The sequence below is a fragment of the Mesoplodon bidens genome (assembly GCF_964165515.1).
Source record: "Mesoplodon bidens genome assembly, chromosome: 15".
NCBI classification, from domain to species: domain Eukaryota; kingdom Metazoa; phylum Chordata; class Mammalia; order Artiodactyla; family Ziphiidae; genus Mesoplodon; species Mesoplodon bidens.
This window is the reverse complement of record NC_138171.1, coordinates 58,773,598-58,796,903: the sequence shown is the minus strand read 5'-3', so window position 1 is coordinate 58,796,903 and position 23,306 is coordinate 58,773,598. Positions and strand designations below refer to the sequence as shown.

The 23,306-nt window shown below is 41.3% G+C and overlaps 1 protein-coding gene across 1 annotated transcript in view; it reads right to left on the bottom strand.

The window, feature by feature from the left end:
• The window catches only part of GRIN2A (glutamate ionotropic receptor NMDA type subunit 2A), a gene marked incomplete at both ends in the record, with an annotated part of 369,440 nt that overhangs the window by 68,924 nt on the left and 277,210 nt on the right, over positions 1-23,306 (bottom strand). The window contains 4 exons of the mRNA XM_081255266.1: positions 7,910-8,139; positions 11,873-11,998; positions 16,950-17,103; positions 17,216-17,384. Coding sequence (XP_081111392.1) covers positions 7,910-8,139; positions 11,873-11,998; positions 16,950-17,103; positions 17,216-17,384 — 679 coding nt within the window. The remainder of the gene's footprint in view (positions 1-7,909; positions 8,140-11,872; positions 11,999-16,949; positions 17,104-17,215; positions 17,385-23,306) is intronic.

Genomic DNA, 23,306 nt, shown 5'->3' with positions numbered 1-23,306 from the left:
TGTGAGGGTGTCTTCCTCTCTGTATCTGGAAGAGGATGACTAAATCTCTAAAACTCTTATCCATGGAGAAGGCAGCAACTTAAATCTGCATCACTACCCTACCCTTGCTTACTGCGCTCTTCCTGGTCTCCTTCCAGAACTGGCCTTGCCTTCTCCCCCACACCCCATCACGCCTCCCATTACCCCTACATCTTTCTTTTGTCTTCAGCTGAAGAGAGTACTTAAGCTGGTGGTTTGGGCTATTTCGGGGAGTTACTCAGTTTTCTTGGGTATCTCCCATATATACAGATGGTATACATGTTTTTCTCCAGTTAAATCTGTCATTTATTATGGAGGGTGGGGGTCTCCACCAAGAACCTGGAAGGGTAGAGGGACAATCATTTTTCTTCCCGTACAAAGACTCTATGTCATTCACTCATCCTCCAGCCATCATTCATTCATTCGCTCATGCATGCATGCAATACTTATTGGGGTCCTAACACATCCCAGGCATAATGGCAGGTTCCATGAACGTTGCTTGAGCTCAAGTCCATACTAACCATTAGCTTCCCGGTGATGCCCATGTCTGGTATGGCCTCTTGAGCCTCCATAAAGGCTCACTGTCCATGCTCTACTGGGTTTCCCTGATTGGCTGATGTTGTCTGTGAAGGGGGTCAGAACAGGCCTCCCCAGGATGTGCCACTTCGATCATGTGGTTTTTTTTTCATTCTATTAATGTTGTGTATTGCATTGACTTATTTTCATACGCTTAATCACCCATACATTCTTGGGATAAATCTCACTTGGTCATGGCACATTTTTCTTTTTATATGCTGCTGCTTGATTCGGTTTGCTGGTATTTTGGTGAGGATTTTTGCACCAATATTTTAAAAAGATATTGATCTATCATTTTTTCTTTCCTGTGATTTCCTTTGTCTAGTTTGGTATCAAGGAAATTCTGGCCTCAGAGAATGAGTTAGGTAGTGTTCCTCCTCTATTTTTCTAAAGAGTTTGAGAAGGATTGGTGTTAATTCTCCTTTAAAACTGTTTGGTAAAATTCACCAGTGAAGCTATCTGGTCTTGAATTTTTCAGTTCTTTTTAAAAAAATTTTTTATTGGAGTATAGTTGATTTACAAGGCTGTGTTAGATTCTGGTGTACAGCAAAGTGATTCATATATATATATGGATATATATATATAAGAATATATATATTCTTTTTCATATTCTTTCCATTATAGTTTATTACAAGATATTGAATATAGTTCCCTGTGCTATACAGTAGGACTTGCTGTTTATCTATTTTATATATAGTAGTTTGTATCTGCTAATCCCAAACTCCTAATTTATCCCTCCCACCAGATGTGCCACTTTGGCACATGATTTATTTTGAGCTGAAGGCAATTGAGACCGTGTGGGCTCAAGAGGAACTTTCCCTGCTCCATTTAAGAATTTAAATTGGAAAAAAAAAAAGAATTTAAATTGGGGGCCTTGCCCATAATAAGAGTTATTACCAGAAATAACATTTTATGACCTATGACAGGCAAACATTTAATTACTGAATGTCTGCTCTTCTCATCATCCTGTGAATTACCCTCCTCCCCTCTGGAGCCCCAGGGCCCTAGCATATTCCTTAGCTCAGGATGGCACATCTACCTCATTTTACCTTTCTGTCTCTGAACCTCTCATATATGTGGGGTTCCCATATGTATGAAATTAAGTTAGATTTTCTCCTGTTAATCTGCCTCATGTCAATTTAATTCTTAGACCAGGCAGAACTATCTAGAAGGGTAGAGAAAAGTTTCTTTGCTCCCCATCTGTTCACACCTTCAGTGTTTGGGGCAACCTAACCAGATTGGGAGTCCAGAGAACTAGGTCTAAGTCCCAGAAATACAGTTAAAATCTAGAGGCAGCACAAGGCAATGGTTACAAGTGTGAGCTCAGCCTCACAGGTTCCAAAGTCAGGTTCTATCCCTTACAGACCGTGGGGCCTTAGAGAAGCCACCTTACTTCCCGCTGCCTCCACTTATTTTCCATCTGCAGAGTGGGAAACACATGAGTACTTCCCTTGTGGGGACAATGGGAAGATCTAAAACTACAACTTTTTTCAAGTAATTAGAATAGTGCCTGCAACAGAGTAAGCACTCAAAAATAAAACTACTCTTATTCATCATTTCTGCCATCATGGCGGGCAAAAAAAAGTAAACTGGGCCTCATTTTTCTATGAAATATGGAATTCTGGAACTAGAAAGTGATGATTATAATGACTAACATGTTTTGAGGATTTGCTGGGGGCCAGCACTGTGCTGAAAACTTTACAAACACTGGCTCATTTAATACTCACAACAACACTGCCCGGGTAGCTAATCTTTGAGGCTCCGTTTTACAGATGAAGAAACTGAGGCTCAGAGAGGTTCTATGACCTACTTAAGATTACACTCCTTGTAAACAGCAGCCCAGATTTCAAACCTAAGGTCTGAACTCTATCATTCCTCCGAGACCATTACTAGCGACCTCTCCTCTTTTAGAGGTGAGGACACCTTGAGACCCAGAGAGGGAAGGACACCCAGCAAATCTCCGGCAGAACCAGGGCTGGGATCCAGAGGTCTCTCAGATTTCCACACCAGCATGTCTTCCACGGAACTCAGAACTGCCGGAGGAAGTGTCCAAGTTTACCCAAGAGTCAGGCTAATCAAAAACACTGTTCTTTTTTCTAGACTCACACTTCTTTTCACTGTTAAATAAACTTTCCAGTTGAAGATTGCTCCCCTTAAATAGGCACGCTGCTGCCTAATAAGCAGCCATAACTGGACTTGGGAGAAGTGGCCATGCATTGTCCAAATGAGATCCTCCTGCTGGGCACCTTGTGTTGGGAGTGTGTGTGTATGTACAAGCGTGTGTGTGTGAACAGCAAATGCTCTTTGCACTCACTCAGGCAAGCAGTGCCTCAACTCACCACCTAAAAGGGGGAGGCACCAGCCCAGTCCTGTTTGCACAGCAGCTGTCTGCTCAGGGGCACAGAGGCAGCAGAACTGCTCATAAATCTAGTCATTGTAGCAGCCGCTCCCGATCTCCCGAGACATCTGACGGCCTATTTGCCTAACTGCCTTCCCCTTCGCTCACCATCTGTAGCAGAGGAGACACGCAGCTCTTTGATCAGATTACCTTCCTTCCCTGCATTTGGTTTGCACAGCGATAGAGACAGAGATTCAGCCTCGGTGATGAATTTCCACACCTCTCTGGCCTTGATTGTACCCTCACCCACACTAAATTCAGCCTGGCACCCAGACCTAGGAACCTTTCCCACTCAACTAAAGGCTGTCAAACTTTTTAAAGCATGACTCACAATACATCTTCCATCTCCACCCTGTGAACACACACTTTCTACTTAGGATATACTCTGATGTAATCCATGGTGATCTACTATTTTAATGGTCACAACTCTTAAATTAATTTCATGACTCTCTAAAGAGTCACGACCTACAGTGTGAAAAATAGTTAGGGGCAAAGATGACTCATCGCCGGAATCCCAGGGCCTAGTGTCGAGGGCACACTCTGTGTTTCTTAGGGGAATGATTTCTGATGCAACTTTCCCCCAGAGAGTTCCACGTGCAAGCAGGAAGAAACGAATGTGGGCTCCAGTGCAGGAAGAGGTGGTGCAGAGGTCTCCCCCATCAACAAGACCACAGGGCAACGTAATCATGAAGCCCAGAGTCAGCAGAACTCCTCACAGCTTCTCTCTCAAGGTCGCCCTCATGGTTCATACTAACTGGCTGTACCTGGCCTTGGGCTTTTCCTCTGCTACTTTGGAAGTGAGACATTTGGGGCATTTGCTTAAACTCTCTGAGCCTCTGTTTCTCCATCTGTAAACTGCAGATTGCTTTTGCAATTAGAGTGTTTAATGGCATCCCCTAACGCTTGATAAACATCACCTCATCACCTGTTGCTACCCAGCATGACTTTAGTCAAATAAAGGATCCAGTTTCCCTCCAATGTAGAGAACAGAAGATCAGAGGATTGTATTCTACATTTTTTTTCCATTTGGTATGTGGACAGGTCTGAGAGTCATACCAGCGAATAAGTCATAGCAAGTGCATTATGATGGACGAAGTAGAGATACAGGTCTGGGAAGTAAAACTTCTAGGAAAAATGTGGCAATTAATCAGGACATTTCTTTAGTTCTCTTATGAACCAAAAAATACACAATTATTAAAAATGTCTATCTTCTGTGGACATAAGTAAGGAATGTCTGGTACTAGAGCCCCTGTTCTAGTGAGGTCTTCTCCCACTGGTGAGCTCCACATGCTTCTGGGTGTAGCATCAAACTGCTGTGGTCCTTAAGAGGGAGGAGAGGCTCAGAGGCCTCCATTCAACCAATAAGAACGGTGGACGAGGCTCACCCAGCACAACTCCACGTGAACACATTTATGGGCTCATCCACAAGGTATGTTCCCCGAATTTCCTCTATTGCTGTCACAAAAGGCCAACTCAGTGCAATAATATTTCAGACCCCAGAAGTGAGGAATGGTTCGAATTAGGCAGTAGTGATGGTCATGAGGAGGGAGAGGAGGGACATGGAGAGGGGAGAGGTAGTGGAGGGGGGTGGGAGGAGGGTTGAGGGAAGAAATACCATTTATAATAGGATTATCTACCATGTGCCAGGCACGGTGTGAGGATTATTCCTAATCCTCATATCAACCTTGCCAGAATGGTATTAAACCCCCTCTATCAGGAAATTAAGCTGTGGGGACACTGACACACTGAAGGCCATACAACTACTATATGGCACGGTCAGGATTTGAATCCAGATCCATTTGACCCCTATGGTGTTGCTTTTTCCACTACATTAGTCTGCCTCCCAGGGATGGATTTCACCAACCACAGTAACACCCAACATTTTGGAAAGGGTCGTCACCAACATTCCACCTTCTTTAATAATTCCTAGGGGAGCATCTACCCATGAATTCACCTACATATAATTTAACCCCAAGCTCATCTGAGCACACCGTGGGCTCCAAAGGTGCATCTTTCACAGCAAGTATGCAAATGGCTTAAAAGTATTATAAATCTGAGTTGTTACATAGGTATTCATGATAAAAAGAAAGAAAAAAAAAGAACACTTGTGTACAGTATTAAAATAAATTGATTCAATATAGAGTTTTATTTTGCAGACTTTCTTGGTGTATTTGCCATTTATCTTCTGGGAGCATTTAGCTTATTTACTCTAGGAATTTTGCTGTTTATCTAATTGTATCAAACATTTAATTAAAAGAGCTATCTGCTTGCTGCTAACGCTCTGAGCATGGAAACTGAGCTATATCTCATGAGGATATGGTATCTGTTACTAGATGTTTCCAAATCAGAGAAGGTCAGTCTAATTATTAGTGTTTCTAATTAGTTTTCCCGCAAGCAGTCACGTTACTAGACCCAAAACTAGGTAGCAAGGGATTTTCCCCCCTTGCTATTGAAAATAGCAACAAAAAGCAAAATATGCTGCCAACTCCTTTCTTGAAGAATCTTCTCATCCAAAACTCAGTTTCCCACTGCTTCCAATGTATCTCTGGTCACTTATTCTAGGAACTGTACATTTGCTCCCATGACGTGATGGAATTGCATAACAGTTACAGGCTACGGGCACATTCACATGTGCAGCCTCCTTCCATCCTCACCACAACGATGATTCCCAAATGTTCAGAGAGGAACTGGGAGGCCCAACGAGGTTACACAACAATAAAGGCATCACACAGCTAGTATGCAGCAGAGAGGAAAGGAAACCCAACTTTCCTGACTCTGAGTGTAGGGCTCTCTCTGCTGCCTCCCAGATGCCACGTGCTTTAGGTGAGCCAAGGAATTGGGTGAGCATGATTTATCAGGAAAGGGCTCCAGGAGAAACCAGGAAGGACATGGGGGAAGAAGGTTAGGGAAGGTGAGGAAGCCAACCAAGGGTGTGATTATGAGCAAAGTCTCAGCCTCAGCCTGATCCTGCAGGGAGCTCTGGAGAGTAAACTGCACCTCTGAGTTTGCCTAGAAGCAACAGAACAGCTGGGCTTTTGTACTCTCACACTGGTTAGCCATTGGTTACAGGCAACTGCAAGATTTGGGGGACATAAAGATATCCAGGCATTTACCATTTCAGTGCCCCAAGGTAATCATCCTCTGAAGGTCCCTGGTATGAACCTTTGTCAGCAAAGGTGAGGCTGGGCACCCAGAACTGAGAAAGGGATCCGAGGCCCCAGGCAGGGTGCCCGCAGCATCCAACACACCATGCATTTCTCGTTCAATCAACAAGTGTGCACTGAGCATCTACTAAGTGCCAGATAACCCTGACGTCCCCTTCCCCCGAGTCAATTTTAATCTCATCAGTTTTACAGCACTTATTCCTGCCTGGAATTTCCTTCTCCATTGCATTTATTTGTGTGTTGTTTATTTCTTCCTACTGGAATTTAAGTTTCATGGGAGCATAAGCTCAGGCTGCCAAGTTCACCATGGTGACCAGGAAGACTCTCCCAAGGGGTGATAGTTTCCCTAAAACCTGAAAGTCAAGGAGAAGCCGGCCATGAGAATAAAGGGGGAAGAACATTCCAGGCAGAGGACATGGCAAGTACAAGGGCACTGTGGTGGAAATACACTTGGAGTGTCTAAGGAACAGAGAGAGGGCCTCAGCAAGCAAGAGGGAGGGGACATGGGGGGATGGGCCAGATAATACAGGGCTTTGTCGCCATGACGCAGAGAGTGGCATTTACTCAAGTGGCATTTCCAAGGAGGAGCCATCAGAGAGGCCAACTGCTCATAAAGTTGGTGGCGCTTTTGTGATAGTGACTCACCCCAACCCCTCACTTTCTCTCTGATGACAGGCCTCTCTGTACCTCTTTCAACCACCGTGTAAGTCACGGATGAGCTGTTAAGTCTTTTCATGGGCTGATTTTCTACTCAGCAGTCTGTTGATGAATGCTGAAAGGATATATGTAGACTCATGCCAATAAGACATGATAGTGAGATTTTATAAAGAGACAAATTATCCCCACATACAAGACAGAAAATCTTTGCAGTGCTGCAGTCCCCACACTGCTGAGCTTAGCAAGCCAGGGTTTGTTTCCTGAAACTAAAATTTCAATAGAAGGATATACCCAGTTTACCTCTTCCTCCCTGTAGGTTTCTGAATAGCTACTCACACCCTGCAAACTTTGTTACATGGCAGCGGAGAATGGAGAAAGCAGGTGTTAACACTCCCCTCGCCCTGATGTGGGAAGCACAGCCCCAGGAGGGAGGATTGAAGGTGAGTCTGAGTAAAAGGAACCGGTGGGAAATGAAAAAACTCCCTGCTCCTTTTGCGTCCCTTGAAGAAATTTCAGGTGAGTCAGGAGTGCTGGTGATGGGGCTGGTTGGCTACATAGTAAAAAGGAGCTGTCAGTTTTGTCTCTGGGTAGGGCTTATAGAGGACTTTTGTTTTCAAGTCAGAGAATCCAAGGCATGGAGCATGTAAGAGACTCACACAAAGTCACAAAACTAGGAGGTACCTACAGCCGAGAGCATCCCACTTCACCCCAAGTTTCTCCTGAGCCAAGGCTAATGGATCTTCCTCAACATCATACTCTCCTTGGCAAGATGATCTACAGCCTAAGCTGTAACATGAGTCACAGACCTCAGTAAGCATCATCAACACAATCATGTAAGTATGAGAAATGACCACCGGGGGAAACTACGTTTCCAAATTAGATCTGGACTTTAAGACTTAGCTTAAGCTTAAGCTTAAGCTTCCGTTCCTGAAACTTTTAGAAATATGCCCATTTGAGTTAAGAGGAAAACAAAAATCCTTTGGCTTTGTGCTTTAGAGTTGATGGGTTTGGATGATAGGAGCCTGATTTACTTCCTCTGAGGGGAGAACATTTAAGATCAACCCCTCAGGCAGAGATGAAAGCAAAGTGACCTTACCTTTTTGTCACTGAGGCCAGTCACTTGGTCCACAAACTCCTCCTGGATCATGAAAGCAGCCAGATTAGCCGTGTAGCTGGCCAGGAATATGACAGCAAAGAAGGCCCACACAGACACCATGATCTTGCTGGTGGTCCCTTTAGGATTCTGGACAGGCACAGAGTTGTTGAACACCAGGCCCCAAAGGAGCCATATAGCTTTTCCAATCGTAAAAGAAGGCCCATGGGGTGCTGCAAATGACAGAAAGGACATTCTCAGCGCCTCCTCAAAATGCACACTGGTGAGTGTTTGATACTATGCAGTGGCTCCAGCAACACTGAAGGCTGCCAGAAGACGGACTTATATCATAGTGTGTCCCATCACTGCCCCAGAACCACAACCACAATGAGTCGTTTTTCCTTTAAAAATTAGCATTCTTCCCACATTTCTATATACTTGGCTTTTTGCCACATTTCTGAAAAGACAAAGAAAGAAAGAAAGAAAGGAAGAGAGAGAGGGAGGGAAGGAGGGAGGAAGAAAGAGAGAAAGAACAAGAAAGAAAGAGAAAGAAGAAAGAAAGAAAGGAGAGAAAGGAGAGAAAAAAGAAAGGAGAGAGAGAAAAGGAAAGAAAGAAAGAAAGAGAAAGAAAGAGAAAGAAAGAAAGGAAGGAGAGAAAGGAGAGAAAAAAGAAAGAAAGGAGAGAGAAAAGGAAAGAAAGAAAGAAAGAAAGATAGAGAAAGAAAGAAAGAAAAAAAAAGAAAGAAAAGAAAGGGAAAAAAGGAAGGAAGGGAGGGAGGGAGGGAGGAAGAAAATGGTTATGCAAAACATGGGTTTGAATTAGAAGTAGTGTTATGACCTGTTTTAAATGTGGATTTGATTTCCATTTGGGGAAGCAGAGCCTTACAAAAACATGTGCATGGGGGCTGCTTCAGTATTCGTCAGATGTGCGTTCCTATAAGAACCATGCAATTCAGAGGGACTGATGCTTGATATTCTAATCTGATTGTTCCTAGCCATGGCTCCTGTTCAAACTCAGATGTAAGATGTGCACAATGTAGGAATTAAACCAAACTAAAACACTCTCCAAATGGAGACATTAAGGAACAGAACAATAGAGCTTAATTCTTCTAACACTTCACAGATGGAAGACATTTGGTTGCAGGGTCATGGAAAATGAACTCTGATATCACAGCACTTTTTCTCCCTCAGTGTATTCTTAAGATTCTTTTTTTTTTTTTAATTCTTAAGTGTTCCTTGCAACAGACTTAACTAAAGAGGCAGAACAACATGCCAAAATTTATTGGGCAGGGGAATATGCAGGCTGTAAAACACATATGTTAGAGCTTTCAAGTCTGTTTTTGTGCAAGGGGAAAAAATCAATTTATGCCCTCATGTCATGGGAAAAAGGGTCTTCCTTTAACAGAAGGTTTTTATGTCATTTAAGTAAATGAAGATATGAAAAAATGATCTACTTAGACTGCAGTTGGTGATGCACACAGAGTGGGCAATAAATAAAGTGGCAGCAGTGAATCCAGATTGATGGAAGTTACTAAGTTCTGGGCAGAGAGCCTAGTGGGGAAGCAAGCTTTCTGCACATGGGAGGCCAAATTCAGGCTATCGCAATACTTACAATATCCATATACAACACATTAGAGAGAAGGCAACTAATTCTATTATTCTCAGGTTCAAGCTCTCCTCTTTTTCTTTGCCTAATTTTATGATCTTCTGGGCTTATTCCCAAGAGGCTGAAAACTCTTTGTAAAAAATAGAGTCAATCCAGTAAACTTCATGAACTACTTAATTTTATTAGGGATGCATGTTGATCAGAAGTGATAGCTATTTGGGAATCAGAAATGGGCAGTTGCAGGGAGCTGTCCAAGATGTTTGGGAATTCCTGATTCATGAAGACTATTACTGGGTCATATCATTTTCCCCATAAAGGACAATGAGATGTAACAGAAAGCTATTTTGTGCAAGGAAATAAGTAGCTGTCATTTCCTGAGGGTTTCTACATGCGGATGAGTAGAAAACAAAAAGCCTCCAGGTGATGGAAGGAGTTTGCATGCTAGGTTCCTTCCTGCACAATAGTGTTGCCTCAGCCAAAGGAGAAATTATTGCACGTGGTGGCCTTTGGATAGTGTTTTCTCTTCCAAGATACAGTTCAAATGTATCCACTTCTTTCCATCTCCATTCTCTCCATCCAAGTCCAAACCGCTGCAGTTCTTTCTCTTGGAAAACTGTGCCACCTTCCTAACTGGTCTCCCTCCTTCCACTGCTGCCACCCCTCCCGCCGTCTTGATAGATAGATGGAAAGTGACCTTTCCACACCATACAGGTTTGTATTCTGCCTCTTCCCTGCCATTGTATTTTGAAGAAAATCTGAAATGCTTACCACGGTCAACAGCCTATCCCTCTGACTTCATCTTATACCACTGTCTACCTCACTTACTCACAACTTTTCTGTTTCTTGAGCATATCAAGATTGATCCCATGCCAAGGCCTTTCTATCTGCTGTTCCCTCTGCATGGAATGCTTTTCCCTCAGTTTTTCACAGGACTGAATCCTTCTCATCCTTCAGGTCTCAACTCAAGCATCATCTCTTCCTAAAGTCCTTCCCTGCCTGACCATCATACTTAAGAAGCACCCATATCCCATCACTTCACTTTGGTTTTTCTCCCTTCTTCTTGAGAGTTATTACAGTCTGTGATTATTCATTTATATGTTTACGTGTTGTCTCCACAACTAAATTCGCTGTTGCCCAAGGATGAGGAAATCTCCATCCCATTTACCACATTAAACCCCTGCTCCGGTACCAGGTACTCTGGAAATATTCATCAAATAAACACACGAATTCACAAACAACACAAGCTCTGATTCTGCAAATGTCAATATCTACTATCCTGCAGTATGATCACCCACAGAACATTGCCTCAGGACCCACTCTGTTGGAAAGCTTCTTACTAGTTAATTACGTTACCATTTAGTGAAATGCTGGCAACCCTCCCACTTAAACACAACATGATTACTTGGGGCATTTTCACGACATTTGGTTGACGGCAGGTGGTTTATGTGGTAACCACTGCTCTTCAGTTGTTAAGAAGAAGCAGGAGGATTTCAGTAAAACTAACTTCCCAATAGATCCCCGTGACCTGCTGGCGCTTTCCAACATTGAATCTTCCAAGCAAAAAGAACATATGGCAAATTAAAGTGCCTGGTTTTTGAATAACTGTACCTTGAAGATCTGCTGTCTTCCACCATCTAAAGTCACTTTTCAGGAAAGAGATTTTGTCCTGGCACCCTTCTGATACCATCTACTTAGAATGTGTTGTGCACAGAGAAAAATTCACTCAAAATTGTGTAATGTGTTTATGTATATGGTTCGTGTGGGAGCCTCTTAAAAAGTTATGGCCAACAAATGCATCCCAATTCAATTTTCTACTTACTGATTGCCACTTTATCAAGTACAATGCACTAAGGCCAGGCACTGTCAAGAGGAAAATGTAACTGTTTGGGGAAAGTCACCATGTTATCATATATTTATATATTTATCATCAAACGAATGTGAGCATGATTCGGTAGTTTGGAGAATGTTCTTAACCTAGATTCTAGAAAACCATTTTCTCTGCATAGACTGAAGCTGAGACTCACTAGTAGTTTTAACATTTGTTTTGATGCACATTTTGAAAACTGCCAGAAAACTTTTTCAAATATGCTTTCTCAGCAAATATCAGTAGTTTTTCACTTAACTATTGACTCCACATTATAGCAAGATTAAAATGTCTCATTTTTAAGTTTTATCCTTCTTTTCAGTAGAAGGGAATAACCCATACTTGTATGGCACTGCAAGTAATATCAATGACCCAGCATGATTTATACGATGGTACAGCAAGGCAATATAGGATAATGTGTTCTAAATCTGAACTCTTCATTGAAAGTAAATTACATAGCATTGACTTTGAATCATGCTTATGAAGCTAGTCTCACCTTTCCCTTTGGCTATGTTTCTGTTGTATCCAACAGGACTGAAGTATTCAAATACGAAAACAGCTATGGCGGATACAATGAGCAGCATCACAAACATCATCACCCAGACGGAGGCGCTGAATGGTTCTGCAGGTAAACAGGCCGGAGGGATGGAAACATGGTCAGTGAGCGCCTCCTCACAACCAGGGCTAGCAGGAAGCCTAGAGGTCCATTTGCAGACTCACTGAGAAACCCACTCTGATCATTCAAAAGAAGCTAGTCATTGTTTATTCATATGTTTAAATCATTCTCTATTCTACAAAATATTTGAGGTGTTTTATAAGAATGCACATCATAGGATAAAAACAGAAAAGCATATGACATTTTACAAATCAGGTCAAGGATAATAAAAACAAAATATAATGGTAAGACCAAGGGAGAAAGTTAAAATGCAAATAAAGAGGCTACAGGGTCCTCTGTAATTATAGAATCATCCAGGGGACCAAAGAGAAACAAGACTAGATTCAAATAGTCAAACATAAGGCACCTGAAAATCAGCATGAGTTTTATTTTTATTTTCATTTTCATTTTGACATGCTGGAGGGAGGACGTGCAGGAATTCTAGAAGTAAAGGGAGAATTATAACCTGGTAGAAAAGGATTGTAAAATTGTGGGATTGACAGGAATATTGGAATGTCATAGTCTGCCCCCAATACTACCACTCTCTCCATTTCACCTACTGCTTCGGACAGATGAGATCTCTACCATTTAAAAATCTTGTCGAAGTTGGTAATGGTTAAACGCAATTGAAAAGTCATTTGAGGATATTACATTCACACGAGAAGTCAATGAAAACGCATCGTTTAAAGATAGAGGCAATGAAGTAGTAGATGGATAGATGGTTATTTCCCCTAAAAATAGTTTTCATCAGTTCATTTTCATGTGGGTGTCTCAGAAGGGCAGGCCAAGACAGAAAGTTCTAAATCTTAGATCACTTTAGAAAGGTAAGAGATACTATGTAAAACAAATTAACATTTTTATTCAAACTGATTGAGGACATGAAAGTGAGCTGAAAGGAGCCATTTTATCCATGTATGACATATATTTGCTAGAAAATCAACAGAGACTAAAATTTTTTAAATGAACATAGCTCCACCTGATTGCATCATTGGGAAGAAACTGCCCTTGGACACCAATGAACTTATAATCCTTTTCATCATGAGCAAACATTTTCTAAGAATAAAATATAAGAAGCCCAATAATACCTCTTGAATAGTACACATTTTATTATTTTTAAATTGTTTTTTTTTCTGATGAAGCTAGTAATAATAATAAAGAACTAGGCTGATAGCAGGCCACCTTCTTATTAAAGTCTGTGACTACCTAACACAGCTAGAGTTCATCACAAATTCCAATGTAATGAGCTTAATATATAATAAGAAACTAATATGTCTGAAGCTTTAACGATACTGGATAATTTTAAAACCTGAAGGAATCCTTCGTAATTCAGTTTTGATAGTGCAAATACTTTAAGAAGCAACAGGTACCAAGACAACTTACTTGACTTAAATAAGCCAAGATGAGCTCAAAGAAACCAATGAGACTAAAACTGAAATTTATCTTAGTTAAATTTAACTTGAGTACAAACAATATCGTGTCCCTGAAATCACAGCAATTTGGTAGTAAGGTGTATCCAGGAGAAAGAAATGAATAATTAGGAGATTAAAAATTACTTAATATTCAAAAACAGAGATGTTAAAGTAATTCTCCAAGTTGGATGTGCTGATGGCATAGTGTGTCTCAGCAGAGGAGGATCATTGTAATGAGTAAAGGAGCATATACATGTAAAGTATTTGGTGGTGTGCTTTGCACACTGCATACAAATAATAAATTAAATGGAATAGCTGCTTGGTTCCATGGTTAAAGCCAGAATTGGTGGTGGTGGTGTGCTGTCCAGGGTCCTGAAGAAGGTGTTCTAGTTTAAAACACACACACTTATTAATCTGATAACTCCTTTTCTCTGCAGGTTATGATGACATTATTAAAAATATTACGGGAAATCCTTACTGAATTCTTGTACTCACATGTCAGAATCTGTAAGCCTTCAGTGGACTTCACTGGGCACTTGATGTGTCCTAGTCTCTAACTGGTCAGAAAATCAGATGGAAACTGATCAAGAAACCGATCCCAGATGTTTTCTCACTTTGAAGTGACAACATCTGTCCCTTGACTTGTGAGGATGGCAGAGAGATTCTGCTGCAGTATTCTGGTTTTAGTAAGTTGGGTACCTATGAGTGCCATGAAGGATGGCTATTCCCAGACACACCACACACACACACACACACACACACACACACACACACACACACACACACACACACACACACACACACACACACACACACACACTCATTAGAACAATGTTGAGCTACTGTCTGTAGTGTCTACGATGTGACCCAGAAATATTTTTAGATAGCTCTGGATTACATCCTCTACTGGACAGACTCGACAGATTCAACATCTGTCCGTGAAGGAACTTTAATCTAGAAGAGACCCCAGCTCAGCATTTCTTTGGATCAAAGACTCCAACCTACTTGGAAAGTCTTAAGAATTAACTGAATGGAAATATCGCCAGAGACATCATCTCTGTCCTTGAAGAGTCTCTGGTTACATTTTTAGACAAAAGCTCAGAGGCATTACCTGCAAGTGTTTCCGATGGGAGTTAATGGATTTTGCGGAGGAGAGAGAATAGGAAATAATGAAGAGCAAGGCAATCAGATTTTGAATGTTTGGCTCTTCCAGATGACTGAGCCAGTGAATGGAAAAATGTAGCTTAGCATGGTTCATTATGCCTTTCAAAAACTTGCAGATAATGACCGTAAATAAGGGGGTGCACAATCAATCGAATAAGGATGTAATTTAGTGACTAGGAAAAATATTAAGCCTTCTGTGTAAATACAGCTTTGAAAATAGCTTCCTCTGGCTACAATTTATTTTATTCTTAAAGATACAGTAGGAAGAGTAGGGGGGAAAGAGGTTTAGCTAAATTTAGCAAAAATACTTGACTTTTATGGAAATGTTCTACTAACGCAGATAAGATAAAAATCTAGGGAAAGTGGGTTGAGGCCAGATTCAGTATCAGTGACTCATATCTATGAGACAAGTCAATGGAAATATTTTTTCCTCTTTGATTGAACTGGACGAAAAGTTCTCTCTAGCTCACTAAGAAGATAAGTGGACAACTTTCTCTTTCCATTTCTTCCACGAACTCCCTTCCTCCAATCTCTAGGACCAAAGATCTCTGTTAAAGGTTCCAACAGGGAATGGGGAAAAAGATGATTAGGAGTGACTATGAGTGAGAGTATATCCAATAATTATTAACATTCTGCTTGTGTTGTCAGTAAGCAGTATTTTTCATGTGAGGCTCCCTTATTAAGATATGGGCATCATTATCCATATCAGACACAGGCACAGAAGGAACATAGTGAGGTATGTATTTGTCAAGGTCCACATTACTCCAACAAAGGTTACAAAAATGGAAGCGAGTGCAAAATCAAATCCAGTGAGTGGTAAGGATTTCAACAGCTTAAATGGATTATCGAAAATGAAAACAGTAAATCCATATGTCTCGGTGAGTAAGGCAGTATCCAAAATCCTGTTAGTCAACATTTCACTCATGAGAATGAAGCACAGAATGCTTCACTGGATGCTAACACCACATATACATGAAGACAGTGGAAGAGTAAGGCTATGGGCTTGGAGCTGGCACCCACAAATGGGCCCTAGTCTGCAGTTTTAGTTCTCTAATAAACAAAGTTTTTTTGTCTTTGGAAAAATGTAAGAAAATCAGTTGACCCTAATCTAACTGTTTTCACTCTCTCCTGCAGTTTCCTTCTAGGGGTCAATGTTTGTCTTAACCTTCCCAATTTGGGACAAACCCACTGACATGGGAATGCCAAGGGGAAGTTAATCTGAATCCCATGATCTTCAAGACAGTCACTATCAAAAACTATTTATGATGACAAAACACTCAACACAATGATTTCCTTTAAAGAAAAAATTAAAAATGCTTGGCTATGTTCCATGCAGTTTCAGCTACACCAGCCAAGCTACCTAATGCATAGCTGCTAAAGAAAACCAGATGATAGAAAAAAACAGAACTACCTTGCTTTAAAAAATAAAAACCTTTTGTGTAAAAACATAAACCTAGGAAACAGTTAAAAGGAGAGTAAGAAGAATTTCTTCTCTTATAAACCATTCAGCTTAAAGGATAGTCACATTTAAAATATGATTCCATTAATTTTAAAACAGTGTATCCTCTTCAGACTGCTTCTGTTTTGTTTATCAGAGCACTGGTATAAATCATTGTACAGTCATCATTATTTTTACTCTTACATCCAGTAGATAAATGACTGTCATTCTATTGAGGGATGGAGGATGGGTATGTGGCTGCTAAATAAAAGTTTATGAGCTGATTTAAATTAACTGGACAGACAGGTTTATTTTTTAAATGCTTTCAAGGCTCTAAGCAATCTATCTACTAATCTATATTCTACACTATCAAGGGTGGTATCTGAATATGTGATTGCATTTTTATCAGCTATTTCCAAGTTAAAGATAAATGAAAGGGCTTCCCTGGTGGCGCAGTGGTTGAGAGTCCGCCTGCCAATGCAAGGGACACGGGTTCGAGCCCTGGTCTGGGAGGATCCCACATGCCGCGGAGCAACTGGGCCCGTGAGCCACAACTACTGAGCCTGCGCATCTGGAGCCTGTGCTCCGCAACAAGAGAGGCCACGATAGTGAGAGGCCAGCGCACCGTGATGAAGAGTGGTCCCCGCTTGCCATAACTAGAGAAAGCCCTCGCACAGAAGACCCAACACAGCCAAAAATAAATAAATAAATAAATTAAAAAAAAAGATAAATGAAAGATGTTAACTGGGGGAAAATTAGGGTAATTGAAATGCAACATGCTTTCAATATGCTGACGTGGTTACCTGGAACTGAACTAGGTCCTATCTGGTCCTGTCTTTCAAGCAAACAAGACAAAATACCTATAATTCCTCGTAGGAAAGCAATAGTGACTGTGAAGTTCACATACCTAGAAAAGCAGAAGGTGATACAGTGCCATTGCTTCTTGAAACCATGACACTGATTCCCGTCTCCACAAAGGGCACAGAGAAGTCCACCACTTCAGAACGTTCCTCGTTGATGGTGAGTGAGCCAACTGCCATGACTGCCCGTTGATAGACCACCTGGACATAAGGCAACAAAAAGAACCGTCCCTTTACTCATCCTTCCCACCATCCCTGAGGACCTGGGGCCCTAAGTCTGAATGAGGGCCCTTGGGATGAAAATATAACTTACCTCACCAATCATTCCATTCCACACATTGTTAACTTTCTTGCCATGCTTCCCATTAGTCACCAGGTAAAGGTCATAGGTAAACTTCACTGTTCTTGAAAGCTTCTTTAGGATATCGATGCAGAACCCCTTGCAGCATTTTTTAACATTCATGCCCTCATTGGTTGAATTGCTGTAGAGAAAATCCCAAGATGGTAGAGTATTAGTACTGGAAAATGTGTTCACATTCATTATCTACACTCTTCTACTATTTTTCACATGGGAAATTGAGGCCCAAAATGAGGAAGCGGCTTTTACAAGGACGTTCAGTGAGTTTATGACAGCAAAAGTAGAAAGTGTTCTTAATTATGACAGTAATCATGACAACAGGTAACGTTTCTTGAGTAATTACTATTTGCTATGCACTGTGATAAATGCTTTATACTAATTGTTGGATTAATCTGCACAACATTTTTCTTCATTAGGTAGTATTCAGATCCCCATTATACAGATGAGAGTTACTACCTCTTACTTTTTTAAAGCTTATAACACATACAACCTCTTTAGATCAGAGTTTAGTCATCTAATCTAAACTGAATTATAAAAACTTATTGGAAAATGGAGGAGAGGAAGGTGTGAAATTCTCAGAGCAAGGAGAGCTTTGCTTTATCCTTTCACTGAAAATAGAGGTTGGCAACCAAAGGGAAGAAGAAAGGATGCCTTACTTACTTAGGAAAGACACTCTCCTTGCTGAGGAAAACTAAGAATTATCAGCTAAGAATCAGGAGACCTGGGGTCTACTCTGTGCCGGAGTCTGTGGACTTAAGGTCTCTTGATCGAGTCATCTCGCAAATGAAGGCTCACTCATAACATTTTCCCTCCCTACCTACGTGGAGGAAGTGTAAAAGGTGACACTATTAAATAGCAATGTCCTTGAGCGGGGAAAAAGCCCTGTTAAAATACAGAGAGCATTGCTGTCTTAAAACCTATCATAATCTACCAAGGTTACATTTGTTGCTTTGTGCCAGCCACTTTATTTACTTGACAAAGTCATACTCAAAGGACACTCAGAAAAACCAGAAATGCTTTTAAAAGGGAAGGAAACAGGGGTCTTCCCAAGTGATAACAGAAACTATTTAAACAACTGCTACAGGAAGATCAAGACCTCTCTGGGCATTGCACTTGGTTCCACCTTGCCCTGGGGCATCCATTAGTACCATGCTCAGATGCTGAGTCACGTATTTCATAGGATATGTGCTGTCTCAATATTCCATCGTTGACACATCTACATACTGAATTGTTATCTAAGCACTAAAATGATGTTTATGGAAAGCTAACAGGATAATAGGAAAATACTTACCTTTCCATATCTTATGATAAAAGTAGGTTACATAGTGATACATACAGAATAGTCATAGCTATATAAAAACAGATGAGCTTACGAAGTATCTGGATGGAAAAACAATGAAATATGAAGCAGAGCTATTTTAGAATGGTAAGAAATGGTTTTTTATCTTTTTCGTATTTTTAGGTTTTTTTCCCAAAAGATTATCTGCAGTGAGTATATACTACATATATAATTGGATAAACACACACACACATTAAGCACCATTGGTATATATCTATATCTAAGAATATGGATAGATTTGACAATATAACTTTGAGTAATGGAAGTGGGGTGCAGAATGACACCTTTTTTCATACTTTCTCTATCTCAGGATCACTGATCACCTATCCTGAATCACTGTCTTCACCGTTGTTCCCTCCTATCCTGTCTCTGAGCTCGGCTCAACCAACCTGCATCTGCCAGCCAGGACCACGATGGAGACTTCACTCTCCAGCCTTGAAGCTGGACAACTGCTCAGACACTTCTGCCCTCAGTCTGGGGGGGCTGTGGAAGGCCACATCCGCATGCATTTACAGATGATGACTGGTGGACTTAACTCTGTAGTACAACAGGAAGTAGGGACTTGCCCTCTCTCCACCAGTTTCCCAGAGCAGAAAGGGTCAAGGTGGAGTTACAACTGCCATAAACATGATAGAAATATGTCCTAAGTACATTAAATTAATGGCATGTCCAAATATGATTTTCATCTTGGTATCTGTGGCTCTTTGAAAAATGTGCCCAAATCAAAGTCTCTCTTTTTCTTTTTGGACACTATAGGCCGTGCATCAATGCCTCTTTACCACCTCTTTCCATTTGCAGCTCTTTCACTCTCTGCTCCTTCCCTTCTTCTATTACAGCCTCTTCCTTCACCTGGTCAAGATTCCTGGGAGACTGTGGACAGGAGTTACAAGTACCCCAGGTTTAAGATTCAGGGTCATAGCCATATAGTGATCTATCTGCTTCTTTGACCTCACTGGAACCTCAGCCAGTTTATGAGTTAATTATTCCCCCCATGTCCCCTAATACTAGGTGTATTCTAGTTACCAGTTGTCACTGATGCATTTTCACCCAACAAGCACCCACTACTACACAGAGCAGCTACTCTGTGTAAGACATGGATCTAGACGCTGGGGACACAGGAAGAAAAAGACAAGCAGAAAGTGTACTAGTTGAATTTATCATGGGGATTATGGAAACACAGACCATATTGGGAACTTTTGTTGGTTGTTATCACAAACCTTGTGTGTGTGTGTGTGTGTGTGTGTGTGTGTTGTGTGTGTGTGTGTGGAGGAGGGGGTATGACAACTACCCAGACATCTGAGAAATGGTGCCCATGTAATCTCTCTGCTCTCCACCACCACCCAAAAGAAAGGGAGACTCATAAAAACAAATATGGGGAAAGGGATCCAATAAATCATCAGTTCCCTGGCTCTATAACTTCCCAGTGTGGCCAGTGGATGTGCCTTGCGAGTCAGATAGAGCTGCTTTCAAATCCTGGGTCTGCCCTTGACAAGCATGGAAACTCAGACAGGTCTCTTCATTCACAGACCTCAGTTTACTTATTCGTGCATTGAGAAGGCTGATACTTACCTTGCAGGATAGTTGGAAATATTAAATAAGGTATCTAAAGCGCCTCTCACATAGGTGCTTAAAAATATATTTCCTCTCTTTTCACCAATGATTTGACAGTTTAGGGGATTAACTGGCAGTATAGCCATTTATCCTTACATATCAAAACAGGTAATTTTTCCTCAATTTACTCTTCACGTCTTAACACTCAACCAACAGGTAAGAAGAAAAGTCTGATTTCTCAGCCCATTTCCTACTACCTGATTTTTTAGAAGACTAATGTGTGCCCTCAAGACCCCACCATTTACCAGAAGTGAGAGACAAAGGACTTTCCCTGAAAGAATATCACCAAGAAAACAAACACAATCATGTTGTCCAACAGGAATCCTTTTTGGAACCAATCAGCCTGCCTCAAAGATGTTACCTTTAGGAAATGCAGTTGATCTAATCTGTGTTAATGTTGGGATTACTGGATCCCAGTAATTTTCTATTGCTTTCAGGTAAATCAAAGACTTCAATTTCACCTAGAAGCACAGTACGATTCTCATGTCACCAAGTGGGAAAAGGGAAATTGCAAGCCACCCCCTCCCACAGGAACCCAAATCGTTAATTTGAACTTGTTAATCTGTTTCTATTCTTCAGTTGAAAAGTCAATTCTTTTAAAGACAGTAATTTATTTGGAGGTTCATTTCCTCCAGACCAATGTGACTCAGGACTTGGCGATCTATTGTTTTCAGCTCCAAGTCTTCTGATTTTAAAGATTTTAATCTCCAACGACTGAGTGTGAAGCAAAAGATGCCCTACTTGATTGGCCCTATTGAATCAGAGAAGATATGGTTATCATAAAGGAGGTGCCCCAGTGGGGTTATACTCTTAGCTTTGTGCCAGCCACTCTGCTTTCTTCATCTGACCAAGTTCTGCTCAAAGAACACCCACCCAAGTCAAAACCTCTTTGACAACTTTCCCACATAACCCCTTCTGTCATTCTCCCAGCTCATCACTTCCAAGTACTGCACTAGGCTTCCTTCTGTTTCCCAAACTCGCCAATCTCTTTCCTCCCACAGGGCCTTTGCACCTGCTCCTCTAGCTGCGTGGCTTTTCCCCAGTTCTTCACATGTTTGGCTCCTTCTCCTCCTTTACATGTCACCTTAAATCTTATCTGTGTGAGCTGCAGGAGCCCCACATACCTCAAGTGACTCCCTTATCACACCACCTTATTCAGATCCTTCACAGGGTTTATCCTAATGTGGAGCTGCCCTGTTCCCTTCTTGGTTGAGTAGTTTTTTAACCATGTGCACCCCTTGACTGCAAGATCCTTCCCGGTTCATTGATGCATCCCCCATGCCCAGCACTGTGACTAACACAGAAACTATGCTTCATGTGTATTTATTTATTGACTAATCTATTCAGAATTTCAACCCCAAAGAGGCTGATGACTCCAAAAAAAGCTGATGATTATTTACTGAATAATCTATCAGAATTTCAACTCCAAAAATGCTGCTTATTGATAAAAAAATTTCTCCAAACCAAAATGCACCTTCATAATACATTTAGCAATCATATTCTTAAAAAATTATCTTTATCCAAAGCACTGAGCCATGGGGATTTGCATCTTGTATAATAAGAACTTAGGTTGGAATTTGGAATGTGGGAGGAAAAGTATCCATTCACCCTCCGTTCAAATGTCATCAACATTGGGGTGTCATATTCTGTGCTTGTAACTGAAGACACAAATATTAATAAGCCACGTTCCCTATATTTAGGCAGATAATACTCTGGGGGAAATACAGACAAACTGTAAGCCATAAAAACAAGTGAGAAAGATAGGTAGAGAGTGCTATGGACTGAATGTTTATGTTCCCCTCAAATTCATATGTTGAAACCCTAATCCCCAATGTGATGGTATTTGGAGAGGTAATTAGGTCACGAGGGTGGAACCCTGCTAAATGGAAGTAGTGCCCTTGTAAGAAGGAGCAGGACAGCTTGCTTCCTCTCCCTCTGCTCTCTACCAGGTGAGGAGAAGACAGCCATCTGCAAACCAGAGGGTCCTCATCAGACACCAGATCTGCCAGCACCTTGATCGTGGACTTCCCAGCCTCCAGAACTGTGAGGAATAAACGTCTGTTGTTTAAGCCACCCAGTCAGTGGTAAGTGGTTAGAGCAGCCTGAACGGATTAAGACATAGAGACATAGCCAGGGTACTGTGGAAGTAGGGAGAACTCACCTAGCTTGTGGAGGGAGTGCTTAAGACTTAAAGGGCAAGCAAGAATTGTCCAGATGAAAGGAGGCAATCAGAAAACACTCAGGAAAAAAAAAAAAAAAAAAAAAGATGTCCATCCAACGGTAGGCTTTTTCCTTTTGTGAATCCTCCACAAGGGTGGTATTTGTGTTTATGTTTGCATTACAAAGACAAAATTCAGGGCCTTGGACTTGGCCATGAAGCTTTATGTATCTCCAAAGGGTTTATAGATTAGGGAGAACCCTTCACCAGGGGATCTGATAAAAAATGTCAGTTCCTCTTCAATCGTAATAAAAGAGGAAATGACTTAGATGCAATGCTGGTTTGTTGCTGGTGACCTACGAGATCCCCAGGAGATCAGCTCCACCTTAAGCACATCAGAAAGTCACTTGTAAGGTGGATGTTGACCCCAAAATGGAGAGAAGTTTTGAAAATTCTGAAAAGTTTGGATCTGGGAAATAGAAAAGAGGTGGAAGGAAGTGGTAGATATGGTTTGGGGGAGGGAGCAACCAGAAAAATACAAAAGAAATAATTATTCTAGGAAAGATTGAAGGGGAGGGTTGATTCACCATACTGGTTAAGAATATGGTGGTGGAGTCAGATGGACAAGTGTTTGAGTCCTGCCTCTTCCATCTACGAGCTGAGTGGCTTTGAACGTGCTTCTTAATCTTCTCATAACTCAGTCTGTATCATGTTTAAAATGGGCAAAACCATGCACCTCGTACTGCCATTGTTGGAATCAAATGAATGCAAACCACCTGGTGTAGCGCCAGATCTTTTAAAAAAATCTATTTTTATACGCACCTATTATAATAGAGTATATTTTATATTACATTCTATTATTATTGTAGAGATACCACTGTTATCAGTGATACAGGCTATTGTAAAGGATTGGGCACATTCAACCGACAGCATCCCTG